The 19,845-nt window shown below is 35.9% G+C and overlaps 1 protein-coding gene across 2 annotated transcripts; it reads right to left on the minus strand.

Annotated features, from left to right (window-relative positions):
- Window positions 1-919: 919 nt before the first annotated feature.
- On the minus strand, window positions 920-18,362 carry LOC136041997 (piggyBac transposable element-derived protein 3-like). 2 transcript variants are annotated; one of them, XR_010621145.1, is made up of 4 exons: window positions 18,287-18,329; window positions 10,092-10,187; window positions 5,181-5,341; window positions 920-1,363 (listed from the first exon to the last, which is right to left on the minus strand). XR_010621145.1 is itself a non-coding variant. In XM_065726826.1 (3 exons), the coding sequence occupies exons 2-3, from the start codon at window positions 10,115-10,117 to the stop codon at window positions 7,757-7,759; spliced, it is 1,149 nt and encodes a 382-aa protein (XP_065582898.1). In that variant the 5' UTR covers window positions 10,118-10,187; window positions 18,287-18,362; the 3' UTR covers window positions 6,779-7,756. The 2 variants fall into 2 exon arrangements, 1 of the variants encoding a protein (XP_065582898.1); XM_065726826.1 differs by lacking the exons at window positions 920-1,363; window positions 5,181-5,341 and adding an exon at window positions 6,779-8,879 and having other exon boundaries at window positions 18,287-18,362.
- Between the last annotated feature and the right edge of the window lie 1,483 nt (window positions 18,363-19,845).

The following is a 19,845-nucleotide window of genomic DNA, read 5'->3' on the forward strand; positions in this document are numbered from 1 at the left end:
ATACCTTCTATGGACACAATGCCATCCATCTCAATTATACTTCTCTGCAAATTTTACACAAAGCTTGTTCCCAAAAATGAATGTCCGTGTTCTGCAGAGCTCATAGAAAGCTGTTTATACTCCTCCAAAGGATTAATAATACGGCTTCTAGAGACATAACAGGGTGTCACTGGATTTTCTTCTGAGTACCCACCATTCTTACTAGCTATATACTAGTATCACCGTTACGGTAGATAAAGAAACACCTCACAAGGGATAGTCAATTCCTATGTTTCCTATATTTAAAAAAATACTACTGTTGCCAACAATCTATGAAAAGGGGTTGAGCCTTATATCTCGAATCGGCAAAAAATTGTTATAAAGGGTATTTTCAATTACAACAGCAGAAAGAACTTGTTTCCCAAAGAGCAAGCTTATGAAAAATGCTGTTGCACTTATGCTATAAATAATTAACGCTTAATGCTATAACCTCTTTTGTTCTAGAGTTACTTTCGATTTACAATCAACTCAAAATCTATTATAACCAAATTTTCATGAGTTTTAGAGACCGAAAGCCTTAAGTAGAGGTCTCCCCCACAGTCAAAAGTATAGCGTCTTTTCAACAATTGACGGTTGAAAAGGCGTTTGATATATTTTTTTGCTAATCTTCAACATTTTGTAAAAATGTCATAAAATATATGCCATATTTCCACGACCTTACTGCAAAGTTCTTTTGAAGGACGATAAAAATTCTTCTTCAATAATTTATTAGTTTCTTAAAAGTTTCCTCTAGGCTTCTCATACAAGCCTAGATACTCATGAAAACGCCCAAAGGTTTTTTGGGGTTAGGATGCTCATCCATAGACCAGAAGCTATCGTCAACGCAAAAGTACTGTAAAAAAAATCCCTAGCTCTAAGAACAACAAGCAGTTTGCAAGAATACAAAGAAACAATATTTTATTGATTAAATTTATATTAAAATATAAAATAAAAAAATGTTGTTGTATGTTGAGTCAGGAAGAGGTTCTTTGTCAGGAGCAGAGGCCACATAATTGCACAGCTTCAATGAGCAGTAAATTCGTTAGGTGAAGGATGAGCAAAAAATTGAAGCAAAATTGATTAAAAATTTTTTGAGGGTTCTATTTTTTTAGTAAAATATAAAAAGGGGAGCAAAAAAAAAAATATACGCAAATTTTACTGAGATTCTATTTAACTTGAGGTTTAGAACCCTTTTTTTTTATTTAAACTTTAAAATTATAAGAAACCAGTTCTGCTGCACTGTCTTTTTATGTAAAAATAAGCGTCTATACACAAAAAGACGAATGCAACAGAGAACAGGCTTATACAGAGAGTTCCGACATTTACTGCCCAGCTACTTCATTATCTAGAAAAGAAAAGAAAAGTCAATCATTTGCAGACAATAGACAATATGTTTTTCCGAACTAAAAAATTTATAAAAGGATAAATTTTGAAGACTGGCTAAATACACTACAAGAGCAAAAACCTCAAGATGGTTGCGATGTCTAATCAAGACCTTTTTTCTTCACCTGTAATTATGCTTGCTATTAACAAATCCTTTTAGACTTTCCTGGAACATTTTGTGATATAGGAAAAGCACAGATACAAATGTATTCCTTAAAACTGAATTAGTCAAGACAAGATAAATGCTAAATGTGAAAATGAGCACTACCTAAGGAGGGGCGGGGGTAGCATGGATTAGTTTTTGGCGGAAAAGAAATTTTCTGGGCAAAAACTTTCATGGGCAGATAAGGTGTGATTTAAAAAATTAACATTTTCTAAGAGCCACACGGAGATAAAACGATCGAAAAAGTGATGAAGAACTAGTATATTATACAATATATATATATATATATATATATATATATATATATATATATATATATATATATATATATATATATATATATATGTCGCTAAGCGTATTTTACTTATTATCAATTCTGGTACCCCTTTTATTGAAATCCTTTGAAATCAAATTTAGTCAGGTCTTGGGGGATGGTGAGAAGGGTGGTGAACTGTATGAGAGTCAGGAAGGTGTACTACGTGTAACAAGGTCGTAAGAAAGACGCATTTGCACTATCAAGAACGGCTCAGGAGCGACTAAGGCCCAGCGGCCACGGGGCAACTGTTTTGAGACTAGAATTGCTAACTGATTGCGCATGCAACTGTTGTGTGACCATGGCCTTGAGGAAGTGAGGTCCAACCCACGAGGCAATCCAGATGTTACTGGTTTCCAATCAGTCTAAAACCGGTTCCGAATGAGACCCCAGTCATGGTCACAGTTGCGTTGCAGTGCTGTCCCAGACATTTTCGGGAGCTACCGCGTTGATATTGTCCAATTATTTTGGCTCTCAACATGTCAGACCAGGAATTAAACATGAAAGTAGACTAATATCATGATTGTCAAAATGGCTAGTATACAATAACTGAGCAGCAAGGGGTTTTTAGTTTAAACTTTAAAAAGAAGGTGGAGAAGAAAATCGAATTGAATCATAAGAATATATGTGCATCCAGGTAGTCAAAAGAGCACATCTCCAATATCTTAGTAATTTCTAAGGATATTAAGTTGAAACCTTCAATCATTGGTGAGGAGGGTGTCGAACAAAATCAAAGTATACTATATACACCTAAGTAGTCGAAAGGGCGCGTCTGCAAAATATCAAGAGCGGCTAAGAGTATTTAGTAGACGCTTTCAGAGGATGCTGGGGGATGATTCTAAACTAAATCGAAAGACACTATGTGCATCCATTTCGTCAAAATGATGAACCTATAACAAGAATCGCTTAAAGTATAAAGCTGAAACCTTCGGTGCATGTTGAGATAAATCTCGAACAAATTGTCAAAAGACAGTATCCGCAACATGTCACGAACAGCTTTCGATATCAAGTTTAACTTTCAAGGAATGATCAGAGAGCAAATTGAATTCAACGATAAGATACTACCTACATTCAGGTTGAAAAAAGGGCATATCAAAAATATCTGAGCAACTTCTTAGGATATTAAGGCGACTTTCAGATAGTTGTACAGATGGTACTGATCAAAATCAAAACGCACTATGTGTATCAAGGGTGCCAAAAAGACATATTGACAGTATCTCAGGAAGTTCCATGGACCACAGTAGAAACTTTCACGGAATAAACAAACATTGTACAACAAAGTCAAAAGCAACTGTGAACATAAAGGTAAAAAAAAGGGCGCATTTATAATATTTCAGGAAAAACTAACAGTATTAAGTAAAAATTTCGAGTGAATATCGAGAGGTATATTGAACTAATTCAGGAGACATTAAGTGCATTATGAATGTCAATATGGCATATATGCAATAACTGGGGAACATTTAAGAGTATTAAGTGGAAACTTTCACCGAAAGTTCAGAGAAATGCTAAACTAAATAAAAAAACACTCTGTCTTGAGGGAATGCCGATGGCGATATTGAACTAAATCGGTGAACTGTATGCATCCAGGGTGTCAAAATGGTTCATCTGCAATACGGCAGGAACGGCGAACATATTTGAAACTTTCTGTAAATATTGAAGGTGATGTTGAGCTAAATCAAATGACACTATCTCCATCCAGGATATCAGAATGAGACGTCTTCAATAGTTCATATACGGTTAATTGTATAGATTAACGCCTTAAGTGACCTAGCTGAAACTGTAAGGGAATATTGGACGGAAAGGACAAGTAGATAACAAATTTTGATTTGTTGGTCGAAGGGAGCACATCTGCGACAAAGAATGTTTGAAAAAAAAGGGTTGTATTGATTCTTAGTTTGAAAGTGTGTGTTATTAGTGTGTTATATTCTTAGTGTGATCTCTTTTTTTTATCTCATTAAAATTTCAGGCCGTGAAGACACCTCAATAAAAGTTTCAGAACCAAGGGAATCGCAACTGGAAACAAATCTTGTCAGGGATTCTTCATCTCCTTTTTTTTTTTTTTTTTTTTTTTACAACAAATTGGAACTATATTAACTAATATACTAGCTCAAAATGCATAAAAGTAAACAAACAAGCTATTAAAGCAAAATATAGCACACACAAAAAAATTCCTACAACGAAGTGTTTGATCATTATTCGTCTATATCAAAGGTTGTAACAGTAGATACGACGGAACAGCTTCACCCCCCAAAAATTCCCAAAATTGTTCACATTTTTTAAAATATTAGTACCCGTATCCAACCACTTGTAGTTCTATAATATAGCTATTTTTAGAATTCCTAGCAAAATTTTGTCCAGAATATGAAGAGCAACCCAAAATCTTTTTGCTTTTATTCATCAATAAAAAAATATCAACAAAACTTACAAAGATTAAATTTTTTAACTTAACAAACAGAAGATGTTTCAACAAAAGAAGTTTTTTAAAATAAGTACAGAACTAATTTAAACCAAAGGGGAGCAGAAGTAGTGAAAAAAAGTCATGCTTAAAAAGTAAATAAATCATTATAAATAAAGTAATGAAACCCTCTGACAGACCATATTTCAAACAGTAGGTGGTGCAAATATTGTAGGTAAATACCGCTTTGTAGGGCTGTAGTGAGAGAAAGGTAGATATAGCTAGGGCACAATCTGCGGATAAAGGATGACAGATCACCAAAAATTGTCCTTTGCAGCCAACTGTCTAGGGCTAAACAGAAAGCAGGTTGTCCGCAGTTGAGGTGGGAGGATGTCATAAAGAAAGATTTAAAGGGCATAGAAACTTCCTGGGAGGGTGTAAAGAGGGAGGCTCTGAATAAATTGGGATAGAGGAGCGTGCGTAGCTGTGTTGGACTCCGGTGGCTTTGTGCTGCGGTGAGTTCTTCATAGTAGTAGTAGTAAAGAGAGTGGAGGGCCCCCCCCCCAAATCCCCCCAATGTCATCAGATCCGGTCGGGATTTAAAATAAGAGCTTTGAAACACAATATCATTCCAAACATCAAATTTCATTAAGATCCAATCACCCGCTCATAAGTTAAAAATACTTCATTTTTTCTATTTTTTGCGAATTAACCGGCCCCCACTCCCCCCAGATGGTCAAATCGGGAAAACGACTATTTCTAATTTAATCTGGTCCAGTCCCTGATACGCTTGCCAAATTTCATCGTCCTAGCTTACCTGGAAGTGCCTAAAGTAGCAAAACCGGGACCGACAGACAGACCGACCGACAGAATTGGCGATTGCTATGTCACTAGGATCAGGATCTTACTTTTTATTCATGGACTTTTCCAACTCTAATTTCGCGTCTAGTTCACCCGTTTGTACCCGTGCACGCATACTCCAATTTGGGCAGCATGTCCCACAAGCGTCGAGAGTCCTCTCACAACATCGGCCACACTCTTCGATAACTCCGCCGCAACATTCTCCACACTGCAAAGGAAAGAAATATTTACCAATAATTTCTAAATAAAAATCCTGTCCTAGATTTGAAACTGCTGTTTTTTAATTTGTTTATCTGACGCTTACCCTAATGAAATTTACCGAAGTAAGGTTTTAAATATGATACTTTAGAAACAAATTTGGGCTATATATTTGGATATTAGGGGGGATTAAAGTATAGTGGGTCCGCATGCTTAATATATTAGGTACAACTATTCATGATCTACATCAGGGCTTATTAAACTATGGGTCGCGACCCCATTTGGGGTCGCGTAGCAAAATTATGGGGTCGCAAGTGATAAAAATACAATTTAACAAAAAATGTTTTTTAACTTGTAAAATTATTGTTATAAAGAAAAATAACAATCATCGTAGATAAATATATAATAAAATCTTCTGGTTCGGAAAGACTGTTTATTCCAGCATTTCTATTCCGATCATTATAATATCTTGTATAAACTTACTATGAATCAAAAGATGTTATAGAAACTTATAAAAAATGTAGACTTATTTTTGTCAATCTATTAAAACCGAAATAATCCTAATAAATATTATCAACAAAATTTCTAAGTGTTATTTCGAAGAAACTATGTAAACATTTCGTGTTATTTTCATTGAGCCATTGTATGATTGTGAACGAAGTGCATGTTATTCCGAATTAGTCAGTTTAACCCTTTCGTGACCGACGGGACCTTACAGTCCCGGCATATAAAAATCGTTTGGGTGCTTCATAATTGATTGATAGCACCAGAATTGAACGATGTGCTTCAGAATGCTGTTAAGGTCATAAATTTTAGTAAGAGCCATGCCCTTAACAGTCGTTTATTTTCAAATCTCTGTAAGGATACGGATTCCAACTACACAACTTAATTAATAAATTATGCAAAGGAAGTCTTGCAGCGACATGCCTAGTTATCAAATATAGTTAAAGCCGAATCAAATCTAAAATCGTATCGAAAATCCGAAAAAAAAGTTGAGGATTTGCTTGACTTTTGCAAGAAATTTTAATTTTATTCATCTCTTCTTCCCAAGGGAATTTTCTGGAAATGATATGATAAAATTTAAAAAAAAAATTATTTTTTTTATTTTTGTACAGTTGCCAAATCAGCCTAATTTAAACTAGGAAATTAAATCTGTTTCTTACCTTAAATAAGCTTTTCGCTTACCTAATTTACTGCTTTTCCAATGGCATATAACATAATATTATCATAAAACAAGCAAAAAATGGCCTTGGTTGCCCAAGTTTATAAATATACTTTTTAATTCATGGCTTCTTAGAAATATTCATAAGTTGTGATCATTGATCTGAGCTAAAGTTTTCATCTTTGTTCTAAAAAAAAGAGACAATTGAAGGCATTTTCTCCTTAATTTTTTTGCATGCAAAATTAAAAGCAAATTTAACCCTTTCAGGACGGAATTATGATAGAGCTAAAGAAAAAAAATCCATTTTCAGGTTTTAACCTTAAATGACCTCACATATGATGAGATTGATGCAAAATATCAATTTCATTCATTCATTCCAGACCTACAGTTATGACTCCAATTGACATCTTCCGCTGTCACACGCCACTAAATCCATATAATGATCTAAAATGGAAATTTATTTTTAATGCCAATACAAAGAAGAAGAAATACAAAATAGTTATTGGGTATGAAAGATTTTGAAACAGTTTCTGTTCTTCACCAGACACAATGAAACATGACACTTGAAACACTGGATTCGAGCTTAAGCCGAGCAGAGCCGGCATCACTTCTTATCAGCCACTGCCTCTGGCCAATGCTGGATGCCGTCATAGCAAACACTATTGTATGGCTTTGGTTTGGCAAGCTTTGGTCTTTTTGGAGTGGAACAGTTTGGTCTCTGAGGGGTCTTCCACGAGGTTTTGGAGTTCCATCATTTGTAGAAGTAAGGTAGTTGGCAATTTCACTCTTGAAATCTAAGAAGCTCTTATTGTGGGTTTGGCCTTGCTGACTCATATGACGCCGATAAAGCAACCATGCGTTGACGACTGAAATATCCAAGAAATAGTAAAAGAGACGCATATACCATTTTTTTCCACGTATATCTATCCTGTACAGCTCAATGAGCATGTCACTGAGGTCAACACCACCCATGAATTTGTTGTACTCAGCAATACACAGGGGACGGACAACGTCGACGTACTTCTTTGAAGTACGGTCCCAGCGTTTGCAGTTATCTGAAGGTTCGGCGCCGACAAATGACGATGCAGTGCAGACGCTCTTGTTATCGAACCACTTCGTAACCACTGTACCACTATTGGTCTCAACTCTGTAGTCAAAACTTCCTCTTCCCTTTTTTTTCAGTAAATCCTCAGCTTCGATATTGCAACCTTTCAGTCTGTTTGTCCTGACGGTGCCAGATGAATGAATCCCGTGTAAAAAGAGCTAGCGAATCAGTGGTATACTTGTGTAATAATTGTCAAAAAAGAGCTTGAAGTTTTTGTTTCTTGGAATCTCCTCTGCTAGTCTGAGCACAACCTCTGCTTCCTGACCAAGCTCAGTGACCGAAACTGAACTTTTCCCAGTATAGACCTCAAAGTCGTAGATGATTCCGCTGGCCCCTGCACGACTGAATATCTTGATTCCCCAGGAGTGGGGTTTGTCCTTGAGGTATTGCTTGAACCTTAGCTTTCCTTTAAAAGGGACCATTTGCTCGTCAATACTCTGCCTTTCCTCTGCAGGGATTTTAGTTAGACTTGCTTGCAGTCCGTCTATAACCGGCCGAAGTTTAAAAAGAGAGTCATAGCCGTCTTGACCTTTTGGAACAGCAAGGTGGTTATCGTTTGCATGAAAAAATCTTCGAAGGGTTTTGAACCTGTCTCTGGGCATGACATCTGCAATGAGGGGAAACCTTGTAGCTCTATTCCAGTGTTGAGACATTGTGGACTGTTTTATTATGCCCATGAGCATATGGATTCCCAGGAACTGTCCCATTTCCTTATTGGTGACTTTCAGTTGGACACCCTCCTTCTGCATCGCATACAAATTGGACTGAAAAAGAATGCGTTCGACCATGTCATCGTCAAACATCTGCTTGAAATATTCAATAGGGGTTGGAATTTCCGGAGGAGGTGGAGGAAGAGAAGACTTCCAGGTTACATCGGGCGATTCAAAGTTTTGTTTTCTCCATCGAAATTCTCTGGAAGATGAAGATTGGAAAGGTGTTGCTGTACCAGAGGTAGATGGGTCACTAATAACAGAGGCAACCAAAGGGTATGGTGGTGGAGATGCACTTCGGTTGACGATGTGTACGTGAGTCAGTGATGATAAAGGTAAATCATCTTCATCAACGTTGTATTCAAGGGAGGGGTCGACAGGGGGGTTCCAGTCAAGATCGTTATCATCTTCCTCATAGTCAAGGTCCTCCTCGTCTTCTATTTCCAGATCAGACAGTTCTCCATCTGGTTCAAGAGTATACTGAACAGCTTCGTCCCGTGAAAAGATGTGGTTCGCATTTCGTGTAGTCTGGCTTCTGAATAATCTTTCCTCCCGCTTTGACATGATAGCACTAAAAATAAAAAAAAATCATTAATTGTTGAAATTAATTTAAATTGTTGTTTGATATAATGCATGTCAATAAAAAAGTAGGTGTAATATTTTTCATTTTTATTGAAATTTACTGATATCAGGCCGGTCTCCATCAAATTTGACCAAATATTTGGATAAGTATAGTTTCTTGGACAAAAGAATTGTTTAGGTTTTCTTAGCTTTCTCTATATCAAACACTATATCTTTATATCTTTCATCAGATTCAGCACACAGATAATAAAACAACAGCAAAGAATCCAACTTTTTTGCTTTTCTGCATCCAGACATTTTGCTTCAAGTCAAAAATTTAATAACATTTAGTCTTCTTAGCTTTCAGTAACGTTTTGACTAAAATATCCCTTATCCTATAATTATATTCAGGGCTAATCTATTTCACTAAATTTTTTATGCTTTACCATTAAAAATTACCAGAATCATAAAAAATCACTTGTTTTTTGAAAAATAATCACTAAAAGTCACAAACTAGGTAGCACAACTACAAAGCTACCACAACTAAAAATTCTAAGGTTACAAAGAAATAACAAAAACATGCGAACAAAATGATAGCCCCCGTAACACAAAACCGACTATTAAAACGTTTGTTTTACCTTCATGGCCGGTTGATGCCTTATGGGATCAAGACAAATGAGTGGCCCTACCGGTAAACCAGAGACCCCCCACATCAAATAATTAGTCTTAATTGATATTCTAATCATTCTTTATCTGCCCAATTTTTTCTTTAACTGTAACACTCCAAACAAAGAAAATAAAAAATATAATATTTCCCTTACCTTCAATAGTTCCTTCAATTACAAAACGAAGAACTGAAATGACCTGGGTAAAACCCAACAGATGTTTTCGCGTCTAAACGGGTATTTATTCGAAAGAACTCGATGTCCGCTATCTTATGGTATAATTTACGATTCAATTTCTTATAACTGGATGGCACTTATGCTGCAGCAAAGACTGTGATTCCAATTGTAATCACACGCCATGAAAGGGTTAAACTGTAGTGACTCTTTCAGTATTGTCATTGATTCAAGCAGTTTAAATCTTTTGTTGATACATTACATTCTGAGTCCATTCTATGGACAAAGACAAAGTTTATAGAAAAGGACACTTTGTAATCCTCTAAATTAATTCTAAGAGAGTAAAATCTATTTTTATAAGAAAAATGTAAGCAATTGCTTACCCTCTCGTACCAGCTCCGAGTTCCATGATGTCCCGGGTCTTCAACTTGACTCGACTCGGCTTGACCCGAATTCCTAGACTCGGCCTGGGTCGTGATCTAAAACAAACAATTTTTACTAGAAAAAAAAATTATAGACATTTGTAATTACTAGCAATGTGATATGAGATCAGATTGTTACTTACATGATTTAGTTTTAACAAGGTACTGACTTGTTAAAAAAAATCATGGATAAATGTTATAAACATTTATGTGATTTAACATTACCAGATGAAGGCTTCGCTAGTTGGAGCTTTAAGCACCTACCACCAATCACGAAAAGCGAAGTACTGTCGACGTCTTTGAAGGTCCCTCTCTTAGACTCTAATCATTCTCATCACTTTATGCTTTAGTGAGACCTGGTCAATAAAGGCTGAGGATGAACGAAGAATCTTTGTGTTTGAAAATAAATACCTACGCTACATATACTGGTTATCAACCTCCGTAAACTCCTCCGCTGCTCCCGTATCTGGATGAAAAGTCAATTTGAAAGTGGTGCCTCCCTGCTAGAACTGAGCTTTCCACTCGAAAGCAGAAACATGGTTTGATGATACGAACGTTTGGCTGCACAATTTCAGATACTCCTCTCTGACATAGGCTATAACTCCACTTCACTTCGCACACCATAGACTCTGGCTCGGGGACAAGCAAAAACCATCCTTTTTGGCTCCAGGCAAGAGTTCTTGTGCCTTGGCAAGAGTTTTTGGGCATCTGTAATGTGGTAATCAATGTTACCATTATAATTAGGCTGTATCAAGGGTGGATTGACGTCAATGAAAATTTCCGGATTTGTGTCACTTGTTGTGACAGGTATCACTGGATTTAATCTTCTAAGTCCTTCATCAATATTCATTTGGTTTATGTTAATCTGGTCAGTTTCCTGATGCGCCTGCCAAATTTCATCATCCTAGCTTACCTTTAAGTGCCTAGACTAGCAAAACCGGGACCGACAAATCCGACCAACAGAACTTGCGATCGCTATATGTCACTTAGTAGATACTAAGTGTCATGAAAATTACGATATTTCATCAATAAGAGAGACCTAATTAGTTTTTCCAGAGCAACCAAAATTTGTGGTAAATTTAAAACCTAATTTAAATATACTTCTAAAATACAGTCTTGACGCACAGCTATAATTAAGAAACAACTATCCAATTATTATAAAATATAATTATTCATCAGTTTATTCTGACTGTTACACATTCTTACATTCAGCTGTGCAGTTTTAATGACATTTAATAGTTAGACAAAGGTCTGAAAAGCTGCTTCTTCAGGTTCTTTTCTTCTTCTTTTTTAATAACAATTAGAAGTTAGACAAGGGAAAGCATAGCCAATACTTTAATAGCGGGTAATATTCTAATTTATTAAATGCTGACAAGCTCCGCGTTTTAAGTTATTAAATTGCTGATAGTTTTTCAAATCATACTGGGAACTAACCTGGAAAATTCCCCTTATATAAATCCCCCAGACAATTCCCTACTCGCTGAAAATACCCCACAAATTTCTACTTACTTTCGTAAAAAAAAAAAAATCGTTAAGTAATTTCAAATCATGCTGGAAATCCCCTCTCCCCAAAGTGAAAAAAAAATCCCTTTTTGGGAAGTCCCTTCCACCAGAAAATCCTGAAGAAATGGTGGAAATGGGAGGGGTGTTGGTTGCCCTCAAATCACACCCAACTATTAACAAGAGCTAAGATCTCATATGGCACTTGTGACAAGGCAAGAAGAGCTAAGAGCCAAGAAACTCTTATGGTATGAGCTCTAATAAAATTCTAAGAATCAATAGATTGATTTAAAATAAGAGCTCTTAGTCACGATGTCCTTCTAAATATCAAAATTCATTAAGATCCGATCACCCACTCGCAAGTTATAAATACCAAACTTTTTCTAATTTTTCCTCTCCCTTTAGTCCTCCAGATGGTCGAATCCGGGAAAACAACTTTACCAAGTCAATTTGTCCAGCTCCCTGACACGCCTATCAATTTTCATCGTCCTAGCACGTCCAAAAGCACCAAACTCGCCAAATCACTGAACCCCTCCCCCAATTCAACCAAAGAGAGCGAATCCAGTACGGTTCCGTCAATCACGTATCAAGGAAATTTACTTATTCTATCCACCAAGCTTCATCCCGATTCCTCCACTCCAAGTGTTTTCCAAGATTTCCCCCTCCAACTCCCCCAATGTCAAAAGATCTGGTTGGGATTTGAAAATAAGACCTCTGAGACATGAATTCCTTCTAAATATCAAATTTCATTAAGATCCGATCACCTATTCGTAAAATAAAAATACCCCAATTTTCACGTTTTCCAAGAATTCCGGTTTCCCCCTCCAACTCCCCCCGATGTCACAGGATCTGGTCGGAATTTAAAATTAGAGCTTTAAAGCGCAAGACACTTCTAAATATCAAATTTTATTAAAATCTGGTCACCGTTTCGTAAGTTACAAATACCTCAATTTTCAAAATTACCCCCCCCCCCCGCAACTCCACCAGAGAGCAGATCCGGTCCGATTATCTCAGTCACGTGTCTTAGACATGATTTTATTCTTCCCATCCAGTTTCATCCTGATCTCACCGCTTTAAGTATTTTCTAAGATTTCCGGTTCCCCTCAACTGCCCCCCCCCCCAATTACGCTGGATCCGGTAGAGATTTGAAATAAGAGATCTGAGGCACGAGGTCCTTCTAAATATGAAGTTTCATGAAGATCCGATCACTCCTTCGTAAGTTAAAAATACGTCATTTTTTCTAATTTTTCAGAATTAACTCCCCTCCCCCAATAGAGCAGATCCGTTCCAATTATGTAAATCACGTATCTAAGACTTCTGCTTATTTTTCCCACCAAGTTTCATCCCGATCCCTCCAATCTAAGCGTTTTCCATGATTTTAGGTTCCCCCACCCCAAACTCCCCCCAATGTCACCAGATCCGGTCGGGACTTAAAATAAGAGCTTTGAGACACGATATCCTTCTAAATATCAAATTTCATTGAGATATGATCACCCGTTCGTAAGTTAAAAATACCTCATTTTTTCTAATTTTTCAGAATCAACCCCCCCCCCCAGCTACCCCAAAGAGAGCGGATCCGTTCCGGTTGTGTCAATCGTGTATCTAGGACTTGTGCTTATTTTCCCCACCAAGTTTCATCCCGATCCCTCCACTCTAAGTGTTTTCCAAGATTTTAGGTTCCCCCCCAACCCCAACCCCCCCCCCCCCCAATGTCACCAGATCCGGTCGGGATTTAAAATAACAGCTTTGAGACACGATATCCTTCCAAACATTAAATTTCATTGAGATCTGATCAAACGTTCAAAAGTTAATAATAACTCAGTTTTTCTAATTTTTTCGAATTAACCGGCCACCCCCCCCCCCCAGATGGTCAAATCAGGAAAATGACTATTTCTAATTCAATCTGGTCTGGTCCCTGATACGCCTGCCAAATTTCATCGTCCTAGCTTACCTGGAAGTGCCTAAAGTAGCAAAACCGGGACCGACAGAATTTGCGATTGCTATATGTCACTTGGTTAATACCAAGTGCCATAAAAACCGGACTTTCAATTATAATAGATACATCCAACGAACCGGCTTTTTATGCTGACTTCAAATATATAGAATTAATTAAGTTTAATGTTACCCATCAAAACCAACGAACCAGAGATAATTTACCTTATTTTCAATAAAGGAAAACACTTCAAAAACTCAAGGGATCTTAGTGAAAATCACATCATCAGATCCACCATATCAAAGAACCCTACTGTAGATGTTTCAAGCTCCTAATTACAAAAATTTGGAATTTTGTGTTTTTTGCCAGAAGAAAGGTCACGGTTGCGTGTTTATTTTTTCTTGTTTTTCCCAGGGGTGACTGTATGGAGCCAATGGTACTAGAATATCAGGAGATGACTCATTCAGACGGAAATAAAAGTTCTAGATCTCCTTTTTAAGTGACCAAAAATATGAGAGGGCAACTAACCCCCTCCCACACCCCTTTTCCTCAAAGACATCTGATTAAAATTTTGAGATACCCATTTGATTCATCATAATTGACGTACCCCCCCCCCCAGAGTCCCTGGGGATGGGGACAATGTTCAATGGAGAGAGAGGTTTCCGAGGAGAATTCGACAGCAGCAAAGGGAAAGTAATTTTCAAGTATTATTTGAAAACGGTCAGAAATTAATTTAAAAAAAAAACAAGTTTTTTTTTTCAACTGGGAGTAAGAAGCAACATTAACACTTAAAACGAAACTATTTCGCATATGAGAGGGGGCCCTTGCATCAACCCTTGCTCTTTACGCTAAAGTCTTAAAGTTTAAAAAAAAATAAGTTTTTTATTCAAATTAAAAAGCCCCTGTGTTCGAGCAGTCTTTCGTAAAGAATTGTGAGAAAAAGTCAAACTTTAGCATAAAGAGCGATGCTTGAGGAAGAGCAACCCCCCTCATATATGGAATAAATTCTGTTCTTTTTAAGGTTTAATGTAGTTCCTTACTCTTAGTTGAAAAAAAAACTTGTCTTTTTTCATTTCTTTCCAAAGATCGCGTGGGTCACAAAATTTAAAACTGAACAGTTATCTCTTGAAAACAAGATGCCACGAAAAGGTGTTGAATACAACAAGATGAGGTCTATCTTTCTTTCCTTTATATTTGTCTAGACAATCCTTCTGTAATGTAAGAAATTTAAGAACTGCCCGTATGTACTGGAACAAAGAGAATCTGGACAACAGTGCGAACAACATTTGATGTTATTAAGACATGGACAGTAATTTCGCGAGAGAATATTAGAAAACAGGGAAACAGTTGTAATTACTTCCGATTCCCTCTTAAGGAGTTGTGTTGCCGAGTTTGCGCAACAACTGTGTGGCGCAAGCGTTAATATATATATATATATATATATATATATATATATATATATATATATATATATATATATATATATATATATATATAGAACAGGGAGCCCGGCGGCTTCGAAGTCGGACCCCAGCACCCGGTACGCGGTAGGCTTCTATATATAGATTCGCATTGTCGCTTGTCTTCGAAACTCAGATAATTTGAGCCTTTTCTTGATGTCATGACGTCCAAATGGGCCTTAAATTAGAAGTAGTGGCTTTGTAAAATTACATTTTATTTATTGTACCTTTAACTTCTGCCTCGGCTTGTCTCTTGTCATCATGGAACACAAATCGCCGAACCTCTGTTTCTTTTAATTGTTCAGATGATGGGACAAAAAATTCTTTTTCTTCCGAAGATTTATCTAGTCTAGGTTTATAGGTCTAGGGGTTCTAAAAATACTTTAGCATAAAGAGCGAGGTATTTAGGAGGAGATAAATACCTTGCTCTTTATGCTATAGTATTTTTAGTAATTTCAAATATTTATTCTACGGCCTTTCGGATTCAGGGGTCATTCTTAAAAAATTGGGACAAAACTTAAGATTTAGAGTGAAGAGCGAGGTATTAACGAGGGGACAAACCCCTTCATATATATAATCAAAAATATAAGAATATAAAAGTTTGTTACGTAAGTTAATTCTTAAGTTACGTATATTTTTTACTAATAAAAACATTTGTTAAAAATTAAAAGTTCTAGTTGCCTTTTTAAGTAACCGAAAAATTGGAGGGTAACTAGGCCTCCTTCCCCACCCCTCATTTCTCAAAATCGTCTGATCAAAACTAAGAGAAAGCCATTTAGCAAAAAAAAAATTAATATGCCAATTTCATTTTAATAATTTAAGTATGGAGAGCCAAAATCAAACATGCATCAATTCAAAAACTTTCAGAAATTTAATACAAAAAACAAGTTTTTTGAAATGAAAATAAGGAGCGACATTAAAACTTAAAACGAACAGAAATTACTCCGTATATGAAAGGGGCTTTTCCTCCTCAACACCCCGCTCCTTGTGCTAAAGTTTGATTCTTTCTTGCAACTCTACTTTTTAAAACAATAGAAAACTTTAGCGTAAAGAGTGGGGCGTTGAGGAGGAAAAGCCCCTTTCATATACGGAGTAATTTCTGTTCGTTTTAAGTTTTAATGTTGCTCCTTACTTTCATTTCAAAAAACTCGTTTTTTTTTATTTAATAACAAGATAAAGAGCCTGAGTCATAGCCAAGATAACAGCAGGGACTGACAGGACAAGAATATGTATTATTGCATAATAACTTTGTCACTAATTTTTTGTATCAACATTTTTATACCATCTTACTTTCAACACATTTATTTGAACTTTATCCCTCACCAGATTTTAGATTGAATTTACAACCATTTCCACTGCCTACCACGACGCATAATTGTTGAGGCTCCTTTTAAATTGAGGGTATTTCTTTGGGTAGTACTTTTCTTTGTTTATCCAATCGCAAGTTTATTCAAGCAGCCTATTATGTGCCCCCCCCCCAAAAAAAAATTCCTGAATCCACTATTTTCTCTCTGAAAATTCAATTTAAAATAACATATTTCTTAAATTTATCCAAAAATATTTAACCTTTTAAAAATTAATATATATTGAGACAAAGAGCTGATGCATTGAGCAGTTTGAACGGTTTATACCAGCAGTTTAACCAGTTGTATTAAAATAAAGGCCAAACACATTACCACTTTAGACCATTTCCACTACCTATCTATGATGCATAATTGTCAAGGTTCCCTTTTAATTGCGGGTATTTCTTTGTTTGAAAGTTTATCAAAGCACCTATTATGCGCCCCCCCCCAAAAGAAAATCCTGGATCCACTATTTTCGCTCTGAAAATACAATTGGAAATAACAAATTTCAAAACATTAAAATGTCTAATAACAAGACGAAGTGCCTGAGTCATAGATCTCAGCAAAGAATGTCTAAACAGGTTTTTTTCGAAGTGACCGAGAAAAAGCAAGGCTCTGACTGAGATTGTGTATTATTGCATAATATCTTTGTCAATAGGAGAAACATATGACCAAGTATTAGCTGAACTGATAGCTTTTGCCAAATTCGAAAATATGTAGCACTTTATAAGCAAAACTATTCAAATTAATGACCTACTTGTTCAGAAAATGGAGACAATTTTAATTGTGAAAAAATCAAATTTCTAGGTGGTATAATAAAGTAGTTATAGTAGATTGAATGTCAAAAAGTGTGAAGAGTGAACAAAGTGACTGAGTACCGGTTGTCTTACCCTAGCTTCTATAATAATATTTTATTATTATAATAATATTGCCCTCTAGAGGGAGGAGTGGAGTGAATACCTTCAGGGAACATACTTTAACATGTAGACCCATCCCTGAAAGTTTCATTTTCCTTTCCAAGATAGCAAGAAGTCAATTAACTAGAATTTTACCAAAAAAACATCAAGTGGTGTATTCAATTTATTGTAGTCAATAATATAAAGAGTCATATATTTACCAATGTTGGATCATAGAACTGAGTAGGCTATTTTAGGATTTATAAATAAAAATTCAAAATCTTTGTATTTTTCTCTGAAAGGGATATTGATTAAAAGAAGGTAAAATTCTAGTTAAGTGACTTCTTGCTATCTTGGACTAGGTAAGGAAAATGAAACTTCCTGGGATGGGTCTACAGGCTAAAGTATGTCTTGGGAAGGTATTTTAAAGTACTTAAACAACAGGAATTATATTTTCAGAACTAGGCTAAAGGCACAGAAAAAGCAACTGGTAGCTGAAAATTAAGGTAAAATGTTATTTTGTCAAAATTTCGATTGTAATAGGCCTGCCATGTATGCAAATTTCAGGGCCCTCTAGAGGAAGGAGTAGAAGTGGGTACTTTAAAATACCTTCCCAGGATATACTTTCAACTGTAGACCCATCACCAAAAGTTTCATTTTCCTAACCTAGCCCCTTTCCAAGATAGCAAGAGGTCACTAAACTAGAATTTAACCAAAAAAAACTATAAGTTCCAAAAACTTTTAAGCCTACTAATGGGCATCAAGGAATGATTAAATTAATTATTTTTCAGGTATTTTCACTTATGTGTAATGCTTATTTTGAGTAGGAATACCTGAATACTAACATCCAGCTATAAGTTTTAACATCATTTACTAAAGAGGTGTAGGCTAAACGGACTCCATCAGTCTATTTTGAAAAAGTAAAATTGGCAACCTAATGATTCCCTATCTTTCCCTTAAAAAAAATTAAGAAACGATAAACTCTAGAAGACAAGGTGGAACAAGCATTCAAGATTCAACTTACAAAATACGATTACTAAGGATGAGGCCTCTCCTTTTCTACCACCATTTTTGTTTCCAAAATTGTGATGTTGCTGTTGCTAAAAATTATATTAAATGAAATAGTACCATGAGATACTGAGAAAGAGAGTCATCTATTCTTTCTGTTTAAGGCTAGGCGCTACTTATTGAGAAAAGGGAGTAAATTCTTACCAAAACAACGTATTTTATAATTTGTTGAAAATAAATGTCCGTTTCAGCGATATAATTATTTGGGTGATAAAAACCCATGACTAAATGCCCTTTTTCGTGAGCTGGAATGAAGGGTTAGATTAGCTTTCCATTTTTATTCTCGTTATTTGCCTGATACTGCGAAGTGTCTCGGGATAGTGACTTTTAGCACACATTCAAATTATGACACTGACGACTCTAACAAAACTTGAAGTTTTGACATTTTCTTTGTTATCATTAATTCTTACAAAATCAATACTGATATCGATTAATAACGCTGAATTATAGATAGAAACTTATTATGATAATGGAAGCCTGGTCAATATTTTAAATATCGTCCTTTAACTGCCATTGTTTGCGACAAGTCTTTGCAAATTTCACTAGCCAGTCTTACTTTTCATCGTTTTTCTTTGCGACTGGGACTTTTTCGTGGCTAAGACGTCGACTTTTACGAATAGCCCCTTAAGATATGCCCCAATCTCTGATAATAGCAATCGAGCATTTGGGGAGTAGTTTTATCTCTTTCGCTTGAAAACTTAATTTTGTCTATAGCCTGATTCTTTAGTAAGAATAGCATTTTATATATAAATTCACTGATCACTCAGCCAATTTAACTCAGCAATATTCACTCAGCCAATTTAACTAGATCAAAATGCTCGAAACATTTAGACAAAAACTATGCGAACCTTTTCTAAATAAACTTTGCTGATGAACCTCTTGTTTATCGCCAAAAATTCTAAATTTAAACAGATGGTGAGTAATGAAAAGAAATGATCTCGAGAGGGCTTTGCTGCTAGTGACAGAGGGCTAATACAGAGGGCTAATAATAGCAGTTTTATTACCAGAGGTTTTATGAACGGATAGTAAAAGTGGAGTTTTAGAGATTTGCAGACAATGGGTTGCGCGATAATGAAGTTTGACTCCTTCACCTTAAAAAAAATAATTTGTTGAAAATATGACTGCTCACAAAAATTCATTTCTGTGCGAGGGAGAGGGTGCTTATTAGTTGAATCATTTTAGCAGGCAAAAAAATGCAAAAACTACTGTACATTATGAAGATAGCCTTCATAGGCTATTCGAGGACAGAACTTTCCGAGGAAAGTTCGGAAAAGCAGATCCAATACACTTCCCAAGAGAAGGTTCAAGCGAAAAAAAAAATCCTTATTTTATTGTTGAAGAACAAGAACTAAAAATGACTCGGAGCACTTGATACAAATGAATAACTTTCAAGAAAGAAGTCCAACTGTAAGGTTTGTCACCGGCCTGCGATAGTTGTTTTACCATATGTGCCGTGAAGGTTTTATTCGTTACTTATCACTTTATAATAGTTATTATATACAAGGATTCCTCTTT

The sequence above is a fragment of the Artemia franciscana genome, unplaced genomic scaffold (assembly GCF_032884065.1).
Source record: "Artemia franciscana unplaced genomic scaffold, ASM3288406v1 PGA_scaffold_55, whole genome shotgun sequence".
Classification (NCBI taxonomy): Eukaryota; Metazoa; Arthropoda; class Branchiopoda; order Anostraca; family Artemiidae; genus Artemia; species Artemia franciscana.